Source organism: Myotis davidii, unplaced genomic scaffold (assembly GCF_000327345.1).
Source record: "Myotis davidii unplaced genomic scaffold, ASM32734v1 scaffold292, whole genome shotgun sequence".
Classification (NCBI taxonomy): Eukaryota; Metazoa; Chordata; class Mammalia; order Chiroptera; family Vespertilionidae; genus Myotis; species Myotis davidii.
The window spans coordinates 2,397,659-2,415,723 of record NW_006285042.1 but is presented as its reverse complement, the minus strand read 5'-3'; the positions used below and the strand labels follow the sequence as shown (position 1 = coordinate 2,415,723).

Below are 18,065 nucleotides of genomic sequence, written 5' to 3'. Positions count from 1 at the left end.
TGTTCCACGTTCAAAAGAATTTTAATCAGCCTTTTCTTACTTTGATCTTAAATATGAATTGTCAGGCAATAAATATTTAACTTTTGAGGAATGGTTCTAGAATAAAGAAACTAAATAACAACAAAACAACTATTCTAGAAGGAAAAGAAAATGAAACATTTTTTGCCATATAATAACTGGAACTAGAAAGAACTTCTAGAATTTGGGCTATAAGGGATTAATGGGAGAAAAAAAAGGAGACATATGTAATACTTTCAACAATAAAAATTTAAAAAATTAAAAATATAATAAACAATCTAGAAGAAAGGAAGTAAGCTAAAGCTAATAATACAGCTTAGAAAATAAAACCCCAATGAAGATAGAGATGAGTTTGATAAAGTAAAAAATTAAGAAAGAAGAATCAGTGAGATTCAATCACTGGGACTCCAGGAAGTTGATGAAATGGCATTTAGAAAAGGATTAAATTCAGGTTAATGGAAAATCATACAAATGAAAAAAATTATTAAGTAGCAACTCTAGGAAAATCAGACATGCATATAAGAAAGAGAATGTCATAATATACTACTTAACTAGGCAGTGAGTGATATTTGTTTAGTCATAATAATCTATTGACCATTTACTAGTATAAACAATATAACTTACTAAATCAGGAAGCTGGGAATGGGGGAAATAGAGGTTGCATGGAGAAAATCTTCAATTACCACAATGCGATATCAAGAGCTAATATCTACAATATTTGATCTAGGAGACAGTGGCAGAATTATGTTTCCTATATACATGGAATGATGTGAAATTTGTTTTAACATAGGAGCCAGGCCTGAGATGTTTGTTACAAGGGGCTTCTATTTTTCTTTATAGTACTCTTTCCTCTCTCTGAGTTTAAAAACAAGCAAATAAACCTCTTTGAATGTTGTCAATCTGATAAAAAATTTAAAAAGCAGAAAAAATAGCTCATTCTAGTTACTGATTGTAATTAAGTTTCTTAAGAAGAATGTACAAGTAAACAGAATAGTAATCAAGATGCTATGTGTGAAGTCTGGGCAAAATGCATGACACGTGCTATTTTACTTAATTTGGTGTTGAGGCCCTTTGCTGTTGTTCTACTTTAATTTCTATGCTTCCTATTTCACATGGGAAAATCCTCCAGATCAAAATGCAAATGAGCTTCTTTCTATTGAGGGTCTGGGGATGACACTCGGATTCAAGCCCCAAAGGAGAAAGAGGCTTCCTCAGAGTGGGATTGAGGCTGAGGGCGCTCTTCCTCTCCTGGGGGAAATAGAAAGCATTCTCACAGAACCTGAAGGAGGCCTTAAATGATTGTTATCCAGCTTGAAATATTTTGAATTTTTAGAACATCAGACTAAATCAAATGTAAATAAGAAGAAGGCACAGGGTCATCACATGGTTAATATCTGCTAATTGCCAGTTACTGTAACAGGTACTCTATACATTTTTTTCTAATCATAAAATTTTGAAGGAGATGTTTTTATCCCCACTCCATAGAGGAAAGGAAAAGACCTTAAGAGATTTTCCAGTGGTTATCAGAGATACAATAACAGTGCAGATTTGTTTGACCAAAATCACTTTTATCTGTATCTTGTTAACCATGTAGGTATACTCTAACCTAACGTATCTTCAAAGACAAATATAAATAATTTGAGGTTTGCATACAATTTTGGTTTGTTTGCATTATTATTGCCCTAATGTGCTAAGTTAGCTGCAGAGGGTTTGGATTGCTGAAACCTTTATGTCCTGGAGTGGACCCTTTACCACTATGATGGTGGCAGGTGGGATGAGAGAGAACTTCATGAGGTCTCCGTATTAAATAAACTTGAAATTTAAAGATAGAATATTATTCCATTTCTCTCAGTCCTTATAACTGGATGATGGAAAAAAAATCTCCCCATTTAAATTAGTCTCTAAGATTTACTGATCCTATATAATAAAAGGTTAATATGCAAATTGACTGAACGGTGTTACAACTGGTCGCTATGATGTGCACTGACCACCAGGGGGCTGATGCTCAACTCAAGAGCTGCCCCCTGGTGGTCAGTCCACTCCCACAGGGGGAGCACTGCTCAGCCAGAAGCTGGGCTTTCTGCTGGCAAGCTCAGCAGCAGTGGTGGGAGCCTCTCCCAACTCCGTGGCAGCGCTAAGGATGCCTCAGGGGGTGTCCAACTGCCAGCTTAGGTGGACATCCTCTGAGGCAGCCAAACATCCCCCAAGGGGTCCAGAACTGTGAGAGGGTGCACAGCCCTTCTTATCCAGTCCTGCCCTGCCAGCCACCTTCTAATTAACTTTCTTTCAAGTGCACAAATCCGTTCACCGGGCCTCTAGTATCCTTAGAAAATAAGAGGGCGACTCAGGTTTATAAGCTAAAGAAGTGTATCAAGGTAGAATTTAATAAATATTTTGTGGGCATTTTATGGTTACTGCATATTATAGCAATTATAGTAGCAATAGATTTTTCAAAAATAACAGTATTTAATTAAAAGTATTCAATAAATAATTATACTTATTGTGTAGATTTAGAAAAAACTTGTGAAAGCAGTAAGCATATTACTGCAATTTGGGAAATAACAATTTCAGATATTTTTCTCTGTCTTCTTGTCTTCGGTGCTAATAAGCAGTAGAATAAGCAGAGAGAGATGCCAGGGATCTCAGTACAAAACTCAGCTAGGGCATAATAGAGTTTGGCATCTCTCTCTTAGCAGGTAAGATTTCTCTTTCCTCCCTCCCCCTTCCCTCCTTTTTCACTTCCTTTCTTAAGAGTAATTTGTGGCATGTTGTCTTCCCAGGTACAAAGCCATTGTAAACCCCATGGACATCCAGACGTCAGGGGCGGTGCTGTGGACCTGTGTGAAGGCCGTGGGTATCTGGGTGGTCTCGGTGCTGCTGGCTGTTCCCGAAGCGGTGTTTTCAGAAGTGGTGCGCATTGATAGCTTGGATAACGGCAGCTTCGCAGCGTGCATACCCTACCCTCAGACTGATGAATTACATCCAAAGATTCATTCAGTGCTCATCTTCTTGGTGTATTTCCTCATACCCCTTGCTATTATTAGTGTTTATTATTATCATATTGCAAAGACCTTAATTAAAAGTGCACATAATCTTCCTGGAGAATACAATGAACATACCAAAAAACAGGTAAGCTCGGTGTGCGTGCGTGTGTGTGTGTGTGTGTTGGGGGTGCCCTGGTCAGCTGCAGTATTGCTATTTTGTGTTCAATTTCATGGGTTCTCAATACCAGGAGGGATGTTAACTGAGACAGAGGGCCCTGGGACATGCACTGGCCTGAACTGGAAGGACATTGTGGGGGTGGGGGTGGTCTCTAATATATGGCCATGTCCCAGCTCTGAAAAGGCCCACTAAGGTCCTGCTACTGTCCCTTCTGGGCCTACAACCATTAAAATGTAATGTCTCAGAAGAATTTTTTTACATGCAAGTGTTTATGCAAAGAACCACACAATAATACAGAAAATTTTCACAGTTTAAGTGTACATTTATTTAATTATTGTTTCTTCCATTAGCCCGCTAAGGTAAGGATGACAGGAAGTCTGGGAGAGGGATGAATCAGGAAAGGGCCGTAGGACACTGCCTGGGGCTGGGGATGAGGGTTGGTAGGATGCCACAGTGGGAGGCTCTGGATACAGGGCAGCAGAACAAGAGAATGATCAAAGGGAGGCTGGCGTTGAAGTCATACTTCGTCTAACTCAACGTTATATATTTTCTTTATATATATACAATTTTCTTATGAAGATTGTACATTAATTTAAAAATTGCAACATGTCCCTACATACTCTTTCTTCCTTAAAGAATATGCAGATGCAGCCCTAATATAAGGAAAATTTGTGTTAATCCTCAAAGAGATGGAAATACTGTACTTATGGGACAAAGTTTCAAATTGTGCATGTGTGCACTCCTAGCGAGGGCCTTCTTCCAAAGGCCCAGGGAGGTTACAGGTGACTGCTCCCCAATTTGAATGAAGACAAGGTGAATTGCAGATCATTAGAATTTGCAGGACTGTAGATGGAGACCCAGGCTGGGGCTTCAGGCACTTTAGCAACTGCAGAATCTCCTAAAGGTTTCTGGCTTGGAAGGTCGCCTCTATTTATTGATGACCATCAACATCAGAGATCCATGTCTGCTTCAAAGTCTTAAAAAAATCACCAAGCATTAAAGCAATTGTTAGATAAATTAATAGATTTATTGTCTACATATCTGGCATAATTGAAGCAGCAATGTCCAGGTCATGTGCTTTTCCTTTTTATATAATCCTTTAATCCAGAGCCTGGGGAGCTGGTTTCTAGAGCTAGGTTCCTCTTACCCACCCCACGATCATTTTTTCCTATTGGCCTTAGTTCTGCCTTGTTTTTGTAAATTTCCCTAGTGAGGTTTATAAGCTCAGGCTGGGTAATTGTGTTGACATCTGTTGAGAAATAATCTCAATGCCAACAGCCTGCCTGTGCTTTTGACCACCCAAGTATAGATTGCCATGGAATTCTTGCACCCGAGCTCCACCTGCTAGGAAGGACACGGCTCCATAACATAAATTTCACATTGACCTTCTTAATATTGCCGGGTTGCCTAACATTCCCCAGGGAAACACCTGGAGTGCCACATTCTGCTTTCTAAACTACACTCCTTTGCACTTGCCCCTTCCTTTGCTGTCGCCACTTATCCCCTATGTCAGGCCTGTTTGATTCCTAAACATTTCCAGTCTCCTCTGGCATATTCTCGTTGACTACCATTAGTTTTAGCTCATGTTGCTTACTATTAATATCTTTTGATAAATTGTTTTCACATTCATGTTGGCTTATGTAAATACTTGAACAAATCAGGCAAATATCAACTAACCTTGGACTCTAGAATATTAGAAAATGATAATTAGATTTAAAAAAGATCAATGTCCAACATTTGAATTGTGTCTATTTATCACATTCCTGAAAACCTGCCTATAAAATAATAAGCCCAGTATGTAAATTTTATGAAAATAAAGAAAACTATATATTTATTTTTAAAGGTAACTAACCCAGCAATACTTATTGACAGTTATGTCAGGTGTTTTGGATTTATGAGTCTGGAATTAAATCCCAAGGTTTTAGTGTGTGCAGTAAGGATTAAAAAAAATTATACCTTATTTTAATAGGTGTATTTTTCCTACTAAAATACCCTGATTTAAAAAAGAAATTCTAAGGTTGACTATATTCTATGATTCATTAATCCAGTGGATTTAATACAAGTAGAAGGGGTTTATAATTAAAATGAACAAAATAACTTTAAGCTAGAGGAAAGTATTTTAAAATAAGAGACTTTTTAAAAAAAAAATCACAGTTTTCACATAAAGACATAGCCATTTCTTAATATTTTATGATCTAGTCTTGTATAAACTGTAAAATTTTATGAGTGGGAACAGTGTAGTGACCACAATAGGCTGTTGAAATCATCCCATTGTTGAGAAAAATAAATAGTTTTGGTATTTTGGCTTTTTTAACGTGCTAATAAGCTTACCCCTATTATATCATGAGTTTTGGATGTGGCTGGCTCCCCTTGCATTTTAACCAATGGGCCTTTTCCTTGTACTTGCAGATGGAAACCCGGAAACGCCTGGCTAAAATTGTGCTGGTCTTCGTGGGCTGCTTTGCCTTCTGTTGGTTTCCAAATCACATCCTCTATATGTATAGATCTTTCAACTATAACAAGATTGATCCATCTCTGGGCCACATGATTGTCACTTTAGTAGCCCGGATTCTGAGCTTTTGCAATTCTTGTGTCAATCCATTTGCCCTATATCTACTCAGTGAAAGCTTTAGGAGGCATTTCAATAGCCAGCTCTGTTGTGGGAGGAAGTCCTATCCAGAGAGATCAACCAGCTACTTAGTCAGCTCTTCTGCAGTGCGTATGACATCTCTGAAAAGCAATGCTAAGAACCCGGTGACCAATTCTGTTTTGCTAAATGGGAACAGCATGAAGCAGAAAATGGCACTGTAATTTTGGCCACACAGCTTGCTACCTGGAAATAACTTACTTGTCTTATTTCTACTGAGCAGAGCAAAACTAAACAATTTTCTTTCTTAATATTTCTGAGTGAATTCATTAGACAATTTATGGTTGACTTAGAAAAGGCAAGACAAACATAGCTAACATTTTTCTCTGAAAAGAACTGTAAATTACATAAATATACACTGAGTGGCCAGATTAATATGTCCACCTGACGTTTGTAGGCAAATTAGCTATAATTTCGTGCTGAAGTTGCAAGAGGGCCAGATCATTACAAACATCTGAATAGCACAACATACCTAAGTATCATTGCTGATCAAGTTCATCCTATCATTTTGATGGCATATTCCAATGGAGATGGCTTCTTCCAACAAGACAATGAGCCATGCCACGGTGCTCGTATTGTGCAGGAGTGGTTTCAAGGACATAAGGGAGACTTTACCTTGCTTAGGTGGCCCCCACAATCACCAGATCGCAATCCAAGTGAGCATTTGTGGGACGAAGTTAAAAGAGCCATCAGGCAGCTGGTTCACACTGCATTGTATGGGATATGGAAGCCGAAGGCCTGTTCAAACACCTTTGCTGTCTGCAATTACCAAGATAAAATGTCTCCAATTTGCACAGGAAGACAAGGATTGGACAGTCGAGCATTGGAAAAAAGTCATGTGGTCTGATGAATCATGTTTCCAGTTGTATCATGCAGATGGCAGAGTGAGAATTTGGCGAAAACAGCATGAAAACATGCACCCCACATGCATGAGTACAACCCTTCAAGCTGGTGGGGGCAGTGTTATGGTTTGGGGCATGATTTCCTGGCATGATTTGGGCCCTTTAATTCGTGTGGAACAACGTCTGAATAGCACAACATACCCAAGTATCATTGATGATCAGGTTCATCCTATCATGTTGATGGCGTATCCCAATGGAGATGGCTTCTTCCAACAAGACAATGCGCCATGCCACGGTGCTCGTATTGTGCAGGAGTGGTTTCAAAAACATGAGGGAGACTTTACCTTGCTTAGGTGGCACCCACAATCACCAGATCTCAATCCAATTGAGCATTTGTGGGACGAAGTTAAAAGAGCCATCAGTCAGCTGGTTCCACAACCATCCAATCCCACAGAACTGGACAGTGCCATTCATCAGGCTGGTGTCAGAGTCCTCGCATCACCTTTCAACATCTCGTGGAGTCAATGCCAAGAAGAATCGCCGCAGTATTGAAGGCAAAAGGTGGCCCAACGAAGTACTGATGGGGTGGTCATAATAATCTGGCCACTCAGTGTTTATATATATACATATTGTTAACATTAAAAGGGATTCAAACACCAATTCTACATGAATATAAATAATCATTGCTTCAGGATTTAAGCTGTTGCTAGAGCCAATGCTAGTGTTATCTTAAATTTGTTTTATCTTGAAGCAGGAAATAAATTTCTATATTGACTCAATGATTTGATGAGTTTAATATTCAAACGTCTAATATTTGAAATACAAGTCATGTTTTGGGGTGAATTTTATTTATACTTAATGCATGTATGTATTTCCTTTGTTTGAATAAGATAATAGGAAATCCAAAAGTGGAGCTTAATCAGAAGCCAATATTTATTGTGATTCTTTGTGTAATAAACCATGATTTCTAGAAATAACCTATCTGTAACTTCTAGGTTTGCAGGTATTTATATTACAAATAGTAAAATAGAGGTCATCTGAATAAGATTTACATTATGAATGTAAAATAGGTATCATATGTTCCAAATGTAAAACTGTGACACAAAAATTGGCATGGCCTTTTTTGAATATATCGCTAAATCCCTGGATATTTGGATGATTCTGTATAGCTATGATAAGATTTGTGAAATTCTGGTGAGTTCATCCATCTACTCATCTTTTCTTGTAACAGCCACATGACAAGGCAACTTTACTCTGCATGGCATCATAGCTTTATCTGAATAAATGTCTTGGATTTCTTTTGCCAAAATAAAATTCTAAAGCTAACCCTTCTTAGTATGATCAATAAGTCTAATATTTGAATTAATGTATTTCATACTATTTCTCTTTCCAAATTTGTTGAGTAGAAAGAAAACTCGGCTAGTATACTAAGCCATTTCTTAAACAACCCTAACCTACACTATTTAAGATATAAAACTCTCAATTGTATGCAGCAATGGGAAGAATAAACACATACAAATTGCCTATGATAGTTGATAATCATGAGAATTAATATTAATGAAATGTTTTCTGTGTTCTTAGCTTAATCCTAAAGCTTTACATGTACTATCATATAATCCTTAAAAACATTCCTGAAGTGAAAAAGAAAAGGATCCAATATTGATAGTGTATGAAGTTACACAATTTGGAATGTCTCCATTACAAAAAACACACACACACACACACAATGTTGCAAATTTTACAAAAATACATGATTATATGAACACATTTCCAGGGCTCTGAATTTAAGCTTAATAGACTTCATAGGAAATCCACTTTTGAAATATGTCTTGTTATTATCTTTATTTTTAAAATTAGGAAACTGAAGCTCAGATATTACAAAACTTAATGAGGATTACACAGCCATTAAAAGGTAGGATTTAAGACTGGTTACCACACTGTGGTGCCTGCACCCACTATTCCACCACCACTCATTCGTGGCTTTCTTTTGTCTTGAATAGTTGTTCTCAATCATTGAGAAAGTTGTAGATCCACTCATCAGAACGGTGTAAGATATTGCACACAAATTTTGTATTGACTCTGGGTATTATAAATTTTTAAGATTCATCCATTAAAATTTAAAGAATGAAGGCTAATCCTTGGCCAATGCAGAATCATTTTTCTTGTTGATATTACATTGATGATAGAAATATACATATGAAAGACTGCAAGATATATACATTTTGCAAGACCCTTATATATATATATATATATATATATGACACAAAAATTGGCATGGCCTTTTTTGAATATATACACAAATTACTTTAGGTAGATATATGAAGCTAAGGGACATACAAATTTTTGTGTGTATATATATATATTTATATATTTTTATATATAAATTTATATACTACTCTTCCTTGTTCTTCACAAAAATTGGCATGGCCTTTTTTGAATATATACACAAATTACTTTAGGTAGATATATGAAGCTAAGGGACATACATCTTAAGTATAAAGTACTGATAATTTAAAGTTTAAGAGAATAAGATTTTCAGATAATCTTTTATCTGATTTGATTTTCAGGAATGAAATATATTATTCATTACATACTTTAGAAGATTTTATTTGTACATATTTTGTTAAGAATGTTTTTCTATAATGACACTAGTTTAGTAAAAATGGCAATACAAATTTGTTTACTTTTTTAAAAAGAAGAATTTTAACAGTAACCAAATAAACTCTTGGCTGCATTTAAAAGTTTTCCTTCTGGTCACTATTTATATTAATAGTGAAAGTCAGACTTTCTCTTGAGGTTGGACACTGTTTTGTTAGAATCAGTAAATACTTACAACTCTGTTCATAAATTAATAGTTATAGGACTGCAACTTGTTTTGAATCTGGCTGTTGTACTCTACCGCTGAGTTAGAATTCCAGTTAACTCACTGTTATGATTTTTTATTTTCAAGAAGTCCTGTGAATTATACCATTTTCTTAAATATGTCCTTTCTTAGAAATGGATACCCGAGAGGTAATATATTAGTACATATTATATACTTAGTATGACAAAGGCAAATATTTAATACTAGAGGCCTGATGCACGAAATCCATGCAAGGGTAGGCCTTTGCAGCCACAGCTGCCGGGGCCAGCCCCATCCTCCCCTCCACCTGCACCCACCTTGGCCTTGTACTGCCCCCATCTACCGCCACACACCCCGGGTTCTCCAGTTCCACAGAGCCCACTTATCAATAACCCCGCAGAAGATAGCCTGGGCCTCCTTCTGTGGGGCAATTGTGGGGCGATGGCGCCACCCTCCCCGACCAATCGCATCGCACCCGCCTTGGCTAGCCTGGCGCCAGTGCGTGTCATAGCATGGTTGTCCAGACGGTCAGTCATTCCACTGTTCGGCCATTTGGTCGATTTGCATATTACACTTTCATTATTATAGATTTTCTTTTATCATATATACTTCAAGTCACACAAAACTCTATGCCTTACACACACAAACATACTCTCAAACTCATGAGAATAGGTTCATTTTAAAATTGAAATTAAACTTTTGCATTGATTGAATTTTACATATTTAGTTTATATATACATGTTTATTTTTGAACTATTTATTCTGGACATTTAAAGATTTTATTATTATTCTTATTAAAGAATAACATAAAAGAAATAACCCCCTAAGTTTATTGGTGAAATCAAAATACAGGAGCAAATCAAACTAATCATGCATATACAAAAATGTCAAATTCCAAATCTGGTCCAAACATAGAATGAAATGAAATAGATCTTTAAAAAGGTAATCAATTTCAAACCTTGACTAATATGGTAATATCTGCCATAATGGAGGGAGATATCACCAAATTACTGTTTTTAGTGTAAGAATAGGATTTATCCTCTTATGTCAATTTTCTCTTTAAGCCAAGAGTTATTGAAAAGAACTACAACATGCTAGGATCCTTGGAATGCTTGAACTGGAGAATAAAATGGGTTAACGTTATGTGTTAAATTAGATAGCGCATGTTAAGTATTCATTTGGCGCCTGACACATTAGTAAGTTTCCAGTAAAGGTAGCTTTTATCATCATGTTTTAAAGTTATTTTTCCTCATGTAGCAAAATAGTAATAAAGTTTATTAAGCATTTACTATGTGCCAGATCCTGTGTTATGTCCTTCACAGGAATGCTCTTGTCAGCTCACAAGGCAGGCATTATCCTGATTTCCAGTCCATGAATGAGGAAACTGGGGGTAATAAGCAGATAACATGGTGGTGGAAGAGCCCGTTGCTGAACTCTTGTCTATCTGAATTTAAATTTATATATCGTTTTTAGTGTCAATACTTGCAGAAATTCATTGGACGATAGAAATAAACATTTCTGTCAATATTTTCCTCCCTGAGATGCAGAGATTACCTGAAGATAAAGGATAAAAAAGAATGGTTCTCTGAGTTTACTTACGTAATAATAATAATAAACTAAATTCCAGGCCACCCATGTGAATAACTTTACAACCACAATTTCTGCCCCAAATTTGTTTCCCCATTTTGTGCTTTCTATGTAAAAAGAGGGCAAGAGAATAATAAAAATTAATGAAACATTTTTTGATACCAAGGCAAATATTTAATTTGATTATTGCATGTTAGGACGTGTTTTAAATTTTTATATGATTCCATAGAGCTGTAAAATAGTTAATGGATTTTGAACAAGTATAATTTTTCCATTTACTAATGTTTTATTACTAGTTTCATTGCACACTTAGGAAATATTTCTATTAAGCTTCTGACAAATGAAATGTTTCAAGCATCAGGCTTCTCTTAAAATAGAACAAGCATGTGTTCTATTTTAATTTCAAATAAATTAACCTGTGTGCATATTTTACTCATATTTTTTCAAAGCAAGGGGGCAAACTGTGAGTAAATACAGTCAGTGTTGTTGCAGAAAGCAATGTTTTAGTCATTGCAGGATAAAAAGAAGAATGCTAAAGAAAGTCTGGCTTCAGTGTATCTTTAATGATTATTGGAGGAAGTGTTAACTATAGACAGTGGTTACAGCATTTTACACCATTTATTTTCTAAATTATTTTACAAAGTTATTCCAAGAGCTCAATTTCCCATATATTGTATTTGAAGCAGCATACAGAAAAATTTAACCAAGATTTCATTTCTAGGGATTAACTCTCCTCTTGGGCAATAAACATAATAATTACTCTGCATAGTAGGAAAAGAATATAAATTTAAACCACTTACGGACTTAAAAAGTATTTTAATGGTACTTAATAGAACTATTTGAAATGGGAAACCTGTAATCTTTTGGTGTATCTTAGCATTGAAGTTAACCAAATCTGAAAGTGAAGTACTTGAACATTCATATTATTTGCATATACTGCAAAAATTTAATTGAGGAATATGAGCCTATGCTTAACACTTCTAATTTTCTGATGAATGTTAGAAATGTACCCATTTGCTTTGAGTGTGTGGTATTCAGTTACATTCTTGAAATCAAAAAGTGTAAGTGCGCAGAAGTATGACCCATCCTCTACCATTTGCACATGTTTGTTTATGTGCATGTATAATAAAGGAAATAAAGAAAAAGAGTATGTAAAGATGGTCCTATTGAAGGGCAACAGTACAAGAAAAGAAAAACTCATTTTAATATGAACCTGTTGTCGCCATTGGACCTGTTTATCCTCCTAAGTTCTAGTTTTCAATTGGTAAGGCTTCTTTATGGCAATGGAGGAAGAGTTTGGTTAAATAACTATATGGTGTCTTGCAGATGCTTAATACAATCTAATAGGAAATTGAATTTAGTGACACTCCTAATTCATTTTAAAAACGCAAATTTATCCATATAACAAATGTCCAAGAGTAGTGTTATTTCTGCTTATGAGTTCAATCCAGTAAATCTCCCGGAATCAACAAGGACCATATAAGAGTGTACGGTAGATTTCAGGTGTGCATGATCCGCCTGCATTAATTTCAGCCTAAGCTATAACAAGCTGTCTAGATTATTTAAAAATTAGAACTGGTTTCCCCTCTCCAGGCAGTTTTCCAAGAAGCATATTAATGAAGTGTATTACTGCTGGAAAAAAATGATCTGGCCTATATGACTGCATAGGACAGGAAGATATATTTTTTTGTAGAATTTATTATTAGTGGGTGAAATAAAAAAATAGAAAATAAAGATACATGTTCAGACATTTTTAATGCTTCTAGTTTTTTATATTGACCTTGGTTTTAGAATACCATATTGGCTTCTTTTTAATGAATAAAATCAGGGTGGAAAAAGTACACATTTGAAGACAAAAATCACAAAGTCCTGGAGTCTGGTTCTACAGTCTGCTTAGAATACTATTTTGGTGTCCAGCAGAGAACTTACATTTAAATTATCTTGTAATTATATGCTTTTCTTTACTATCATTTCCTAATATCATTCAAAATCAAAATATTACTATATGTGTAATTTTAGGTTAAGGTAATGATATAATTTGTAACTTAAAACTAAAATCCTGCTAAGTACTGGTGAGGATAAACTTCCCGGATGCAACTGTAGAAGCAAGAGTTAGAAAGAGAATTGGTGTCAGACTGTACACAGTTTGAGAGGCACACCGCCACTGGATTCTGTGTTGCAAATCAAGGGCAATTGCTGACATTGAGTAAAGGGACGTTTTAATTGGAGTTGTTCCTTCAGGTGATTAATATGAAAGTAGCCTGGATAGTTTGCTGAAGGGGAAAACAGTTAAAGACAAGATAGAGATTACTGCTCAGAGTAGTGCAGGTAAAAACTGGGAAGACCTGAACTAGGATCTTGAAAGTGGGAATCGAAAGAAGATGGTGAATGCCAAAAATAATTTCAAGATAAATTGAGCCCACATGGTATTCAATGCAGTATATGGAATTGTGCTAGGTACTTATTCTTTACTCTAATAATTGCATGTATAGGACTTCTGATTGGTACAATTAGCTTTCTTATGGAGGGAACCTGTGACGTAGAAATTTTCTTGACCTGGAAAGAAAGCAAGGGCACCCAGACCAAGACTCAGCTTTCACACAGTGCAGAGAAATCTACCTAGCATCACCAATTGCAGGTAAATGTTTGTAGCCTTGCAGGGTAAACTAACCAGATACAATTAGAAATGGATCAGAGTTGGGGATTCATGCTGGGACAGCACTGAGCAAGGAGCCAAAACCAAGGGCTAACTATAGTATTTCAACTCTCCTCATAGGGGTATGATCTGGGGTAAGTGCTTTAAAGTCCATTTTGGTCTTTTTGAGTCAGTTTTCCTTGAGGCAAGTGGTAGTGATATTGTTCAAATAAATTAACAGTTTACTACTATCACTGCACATTATAATGTTCCCTAGTTACCTCAATTAATCTATTATTGATGAGCACACTCTAGCTTACATTTGGGACAGCCTACATATAATCTTCCAATTCATAAATGGAAGGTTTCATGGAACCGTTTTTACTTTGTGAGTCTGAAATTCCACAATTGCGCTGGATTTAATCATAGGGAAATGTTTTTCTTTTAGGAATGGTAACGTCAGTATTGGAATAAGTAAATCACTCATTCAAGTAATTATGTGTTGTGCCTAATATTGTAAAGGACAGATATTGCAACAATAAACTATTCTGGTAGAACATATATCTGCCTTATGCATTTAAATTTTAATTTACTGTTATGTTTGAAATAATGAAAATTCAGTGTTGAAATATATATACACTAATTAAACTACTCTTTACTCTCTTTAATCTTTGATTTGGCTGGTGTCTTAACGTTTTGGACGGATGATTACTTGCTACCCACAACCAGTATTTAGTTTCAATGACTGTGTCAACTTTGCATACATTTTAATCAGCTCTTATACCATGTTAGAGTATAGTTCGATTCTATTAAATAATTTAATTTGCCATTAAATTCACCTCTCAGTGGTGGTGTTTATTAAATATGGTGTCTTGGAGAAAATCCATATTACTAAACGTTCACTGGTGACATGAATTATCTCCCGAAGATGCTGTTGTGATTCGATGCCATAAGTTACTTGGACAGCTCTTACGGTAACTCTGTTTTACTCTGTAACACCTCATAACTCACTGCTGTCAGCTGCAAAGGGTGGGAGGAAGTCCCCAGATCCAAATGCCCTCTCCCATTAGTCCTCCTTGGATTCTTTCCTTGGACAGAAACACTCTGTCATAGTAATCACTGGCAGAATTTCCCTTTGAACCTCAAGGCTTATATGCTTTAAGTTTTTTGAACTAAAATAATTAAATAACCTCTTGAAAGAAGTGGGAAGATTCTGATCCTTTCAATCCCCAGTGTATCCATCTTTCAACTTTCTGGAACAAATATTTGCATGAAGACATCCTCACTTCTTCGTGCTCACTTTGGGACAAAGGGCTTATTTGCAAGTTGATGAGGTCACTCATGGACTGTCTGAGTGTGTGTCACCGCATTATGCTGTTAGAAGTAGCAGGAGAAAATATGGGGGTGGGGGGGAGGAATCTTATGGTTAAGATGCAGAACTGATACAATTATCTGTCATTTCAGAAAATGCCAGAAGATGGCAGTCCTATTTGTTCAGGACTTTATGAATTTTGCAAGACCCATGGGTCCTCTCTGGTTTCAACATGATCATAGCTCATGAAGAAACCCAGAAATTAGTTTTTGTTACTATAGAAACCAAAGAGAATGATCTTTAAAAAAGAAACAGTCTCAAAAAATCAAGTAAAAATAACAGAGTACAATATTAGAGGGGAAAAAAAAGAAACAGTAAAAACAAAACACTTTATTTTTTTATCACCTATGGTAGCATTATGAAACCCTTGGGCCCTTAAAAGTTCTTTTGGAGAGGGTTTTGTTTTTTCCTGTGTGTTTTTTTTGTTTGTTTGTTTTTTACAGAAATATGTTCAAAGTGGCTTTTGAAATTGTCTATTCCTTTAAAACAAATTAATTTAATCTGTATTATAAGTGCTGTAAATATATGAGTAGGAATCTGAAAGGATTTGTTTCACTACAAGATACAGACTAAGATACTTTTCATGCTTTTTGGGTATAATGGCTTTCAATAAGCAAATAATCTAGAACAGTGCTAAATTTAGAAAACAAAATTGTTTTGTTTCTTCCTCCTCAAGAAATTAGTAATTCAGATAATTGCTTTCATTGAATTTACTATATGATCTGCAAGGTGCAATTGGTCATTTTTGACTACTCCAATTAGCACCTTTAACATTAGGACACTCAAGATCTCTCCTTGTATTTAGGATCTGCTGGGCTTATGTCTATTACCTTTAAATTTCACATGGAATCTACTAGCAAGTGAGCATAAGTAATACATATAAAAACTGCACTTTAAGGAAGTGCCTTTCTTCTATATCTTTGGAGTAAACAATGACATGACTGTACCATATCAATCATGACAATCCTTACAATCCTCACACGTCACCCAGGGACAGTGACGATTCATGAGGAAGATATGCCCTACACTACAGGATAATCAAGAGCGGCTAGTGCAAACAAGTTGTATGCCGACTGTACTCTGAAAGACTCCCAGCCTTTAAAACCCTCCCTTAACCTCACCTGGGAGGTATAACCCTCCCCTAAATGTCTTAGAGCCCTAGTCTATCATGTCCCAAGGACTGGATTGATCCCAGTGTTATATAATTCAGCATTTTTGCTCCTAACTGGGGGTATTGTGTTGTTGTTGTTGCTTTTTACTATCTTTAAAATATACCTCATAGAGTGCCCCTCATTTATTACTTGGGCTCCTTCCTGTCTCATATCATAACCTTTGTTTAGGTAATCTAATCTTTTTATTTATTAACTAGGAGCCCGGCGAGTGATTCGAAATCGCACAGTGCTGCCCAACCTCAAATTGCCCGTCTGGCCCTGCCTCGCTCTTGGGCCCTTGAAGCAGCCTCCACCGCTGCTGATCAGGCCCTTCCCCAGCACAGGTGTGCAGAGGCCCCTGCCAGCCCACCCCAGATGCTGCGCACACAACCTCCTCCTGTCCAATCGACCCCTTCCGGCGTCTTGGTTAATTAGCGTATTTCTCTATTATATTTATAGATACTAAGTCACTTTATTCTGGGGAGACAAGAACCCTGATCTTGAATTATAGGGGGGGGATGTTGCTCACCGACTGTTATCTGATGGCTGATCCCAGCTACACCCTCTGTGACTCTGCATGTTATTCCAGGACTATCCTCCCCTTCCACACCTCTCCTCCCACATCTCTTAAGACCCATACCCTGCTGCCTTGCTCACCCCTGGGCTCACCTAGACTGTGATCTAGCCACATAAATAGTTTCTTGCCTGTGCTTTATTTTCTGATGGAATCTTATACTTGCAACTTAATATGCCCCTAAGTTGTGCTCACAACTTCTATGCAGCACTCTTAGCTCCAGAATTTGGCTTAGTGGCTATAAGCAGAAATACTACATAATGGGTGCTCCTGCACATCTCTTATCTATTCTGTGTCATCATATTGGTAGCTTGAAATCAGCCATGGTGGGCTTACTTACCCATGTGAATTGGGGAGCTCTAAAAACCAGTGCCCCCACACACATACTGCAGAACAGCAGGTGTTAAACAATTATGAGAAAAATCACTATCCCTCAACCTTCACGTGGCCAACATTGCCCTTTCCCTAAAAGTGATCCTTTGCCAGTGTTATTTCAGAAAATATCCCATTCAGCCAGGGGTTCAAGCCAGAACCTTGAGAATAATCTCTGACGTCTACCTTTGAAAAGCTCTTGACTGACACCGTGTACCTTCTCTGCTGCCTTGCTTGTACTGTAGCAACCACTTCTACATATCCTCCCACTTCCTCTTCTTGAAGTTGTTTCCCACTCGATAGTAAAATGAATTTTTTAGAAGCAGGTCTCTCTCCTGTTGAAAGGCCTTCAGAGATTTTTCCTCAAAACAGAGATTCTCAAAGAGTAAGTGTGGATCACAGGCATCAACGATTCCAGGGCATTTGCTGGCCTTGCAAATTGACCCCAGATCTATTGTAGCAGAAACTCTGGTGGTGGAGTCCAGTGCTCCAGTTGGAGAAGCCCTCCAAGGTGATTACAATTCATACCCAAGTTTGAGAACCACTGACTTAGGATGCCCTTCAAACCCCTTTCATAGTTATAGTCTTTTTTTTCTTTTTAAAATATATTTTTTATTGTTGATACTATTACAGTTATTTCCCATCCTTCCCCTTCCTTCCCCTTCTGCTAGTCCCTCCCCCCCCTCACCTCCAGGTTTCACCACCCTATTGCCATGGGCTATGCATATCCTATCTAATAATAGACAAACATAGTAATTAACCATACCTCTGACAAGCTTCCCATTGGCTAATCAGGGTGATATGCAAATTAACTGCCAACCAAGATGGCGAACAGCAGCCAGGCAGCTGAAGCAAACAGGAGG

The 18,065-nt window shown here is 36.9% G+C and overlaps 1 protein-coding gene across 1 annotated transcript in view; it reads left to right on the top strand.

The window, feature by feature from the left end:
• Window positions 1–6,184, top strand: part of NMBR (neuromedin B receptor) — a 17,805-nt gene extending 11,621 nt beyond the window's left edge. Inside the window, exons 2-3 of the mRNA XM_006755374.2 lie at window positions 2,799–3,147; window positions 5,590–6,184. Coding sequence (XP_006755437.1) covers window positions 2,799–3,147; window positions 5,590–5,991 — 751 coding nt within the window. The 3' untranslated portion in view covers window positions 5,992–6,184. The remainder of the gene's footprint in view (window positions 1–2,798; window positions 3,148–5,589) is intronic.
• Window positions 6,185–18,065: the final 11,881 nt, after the last annotated feature.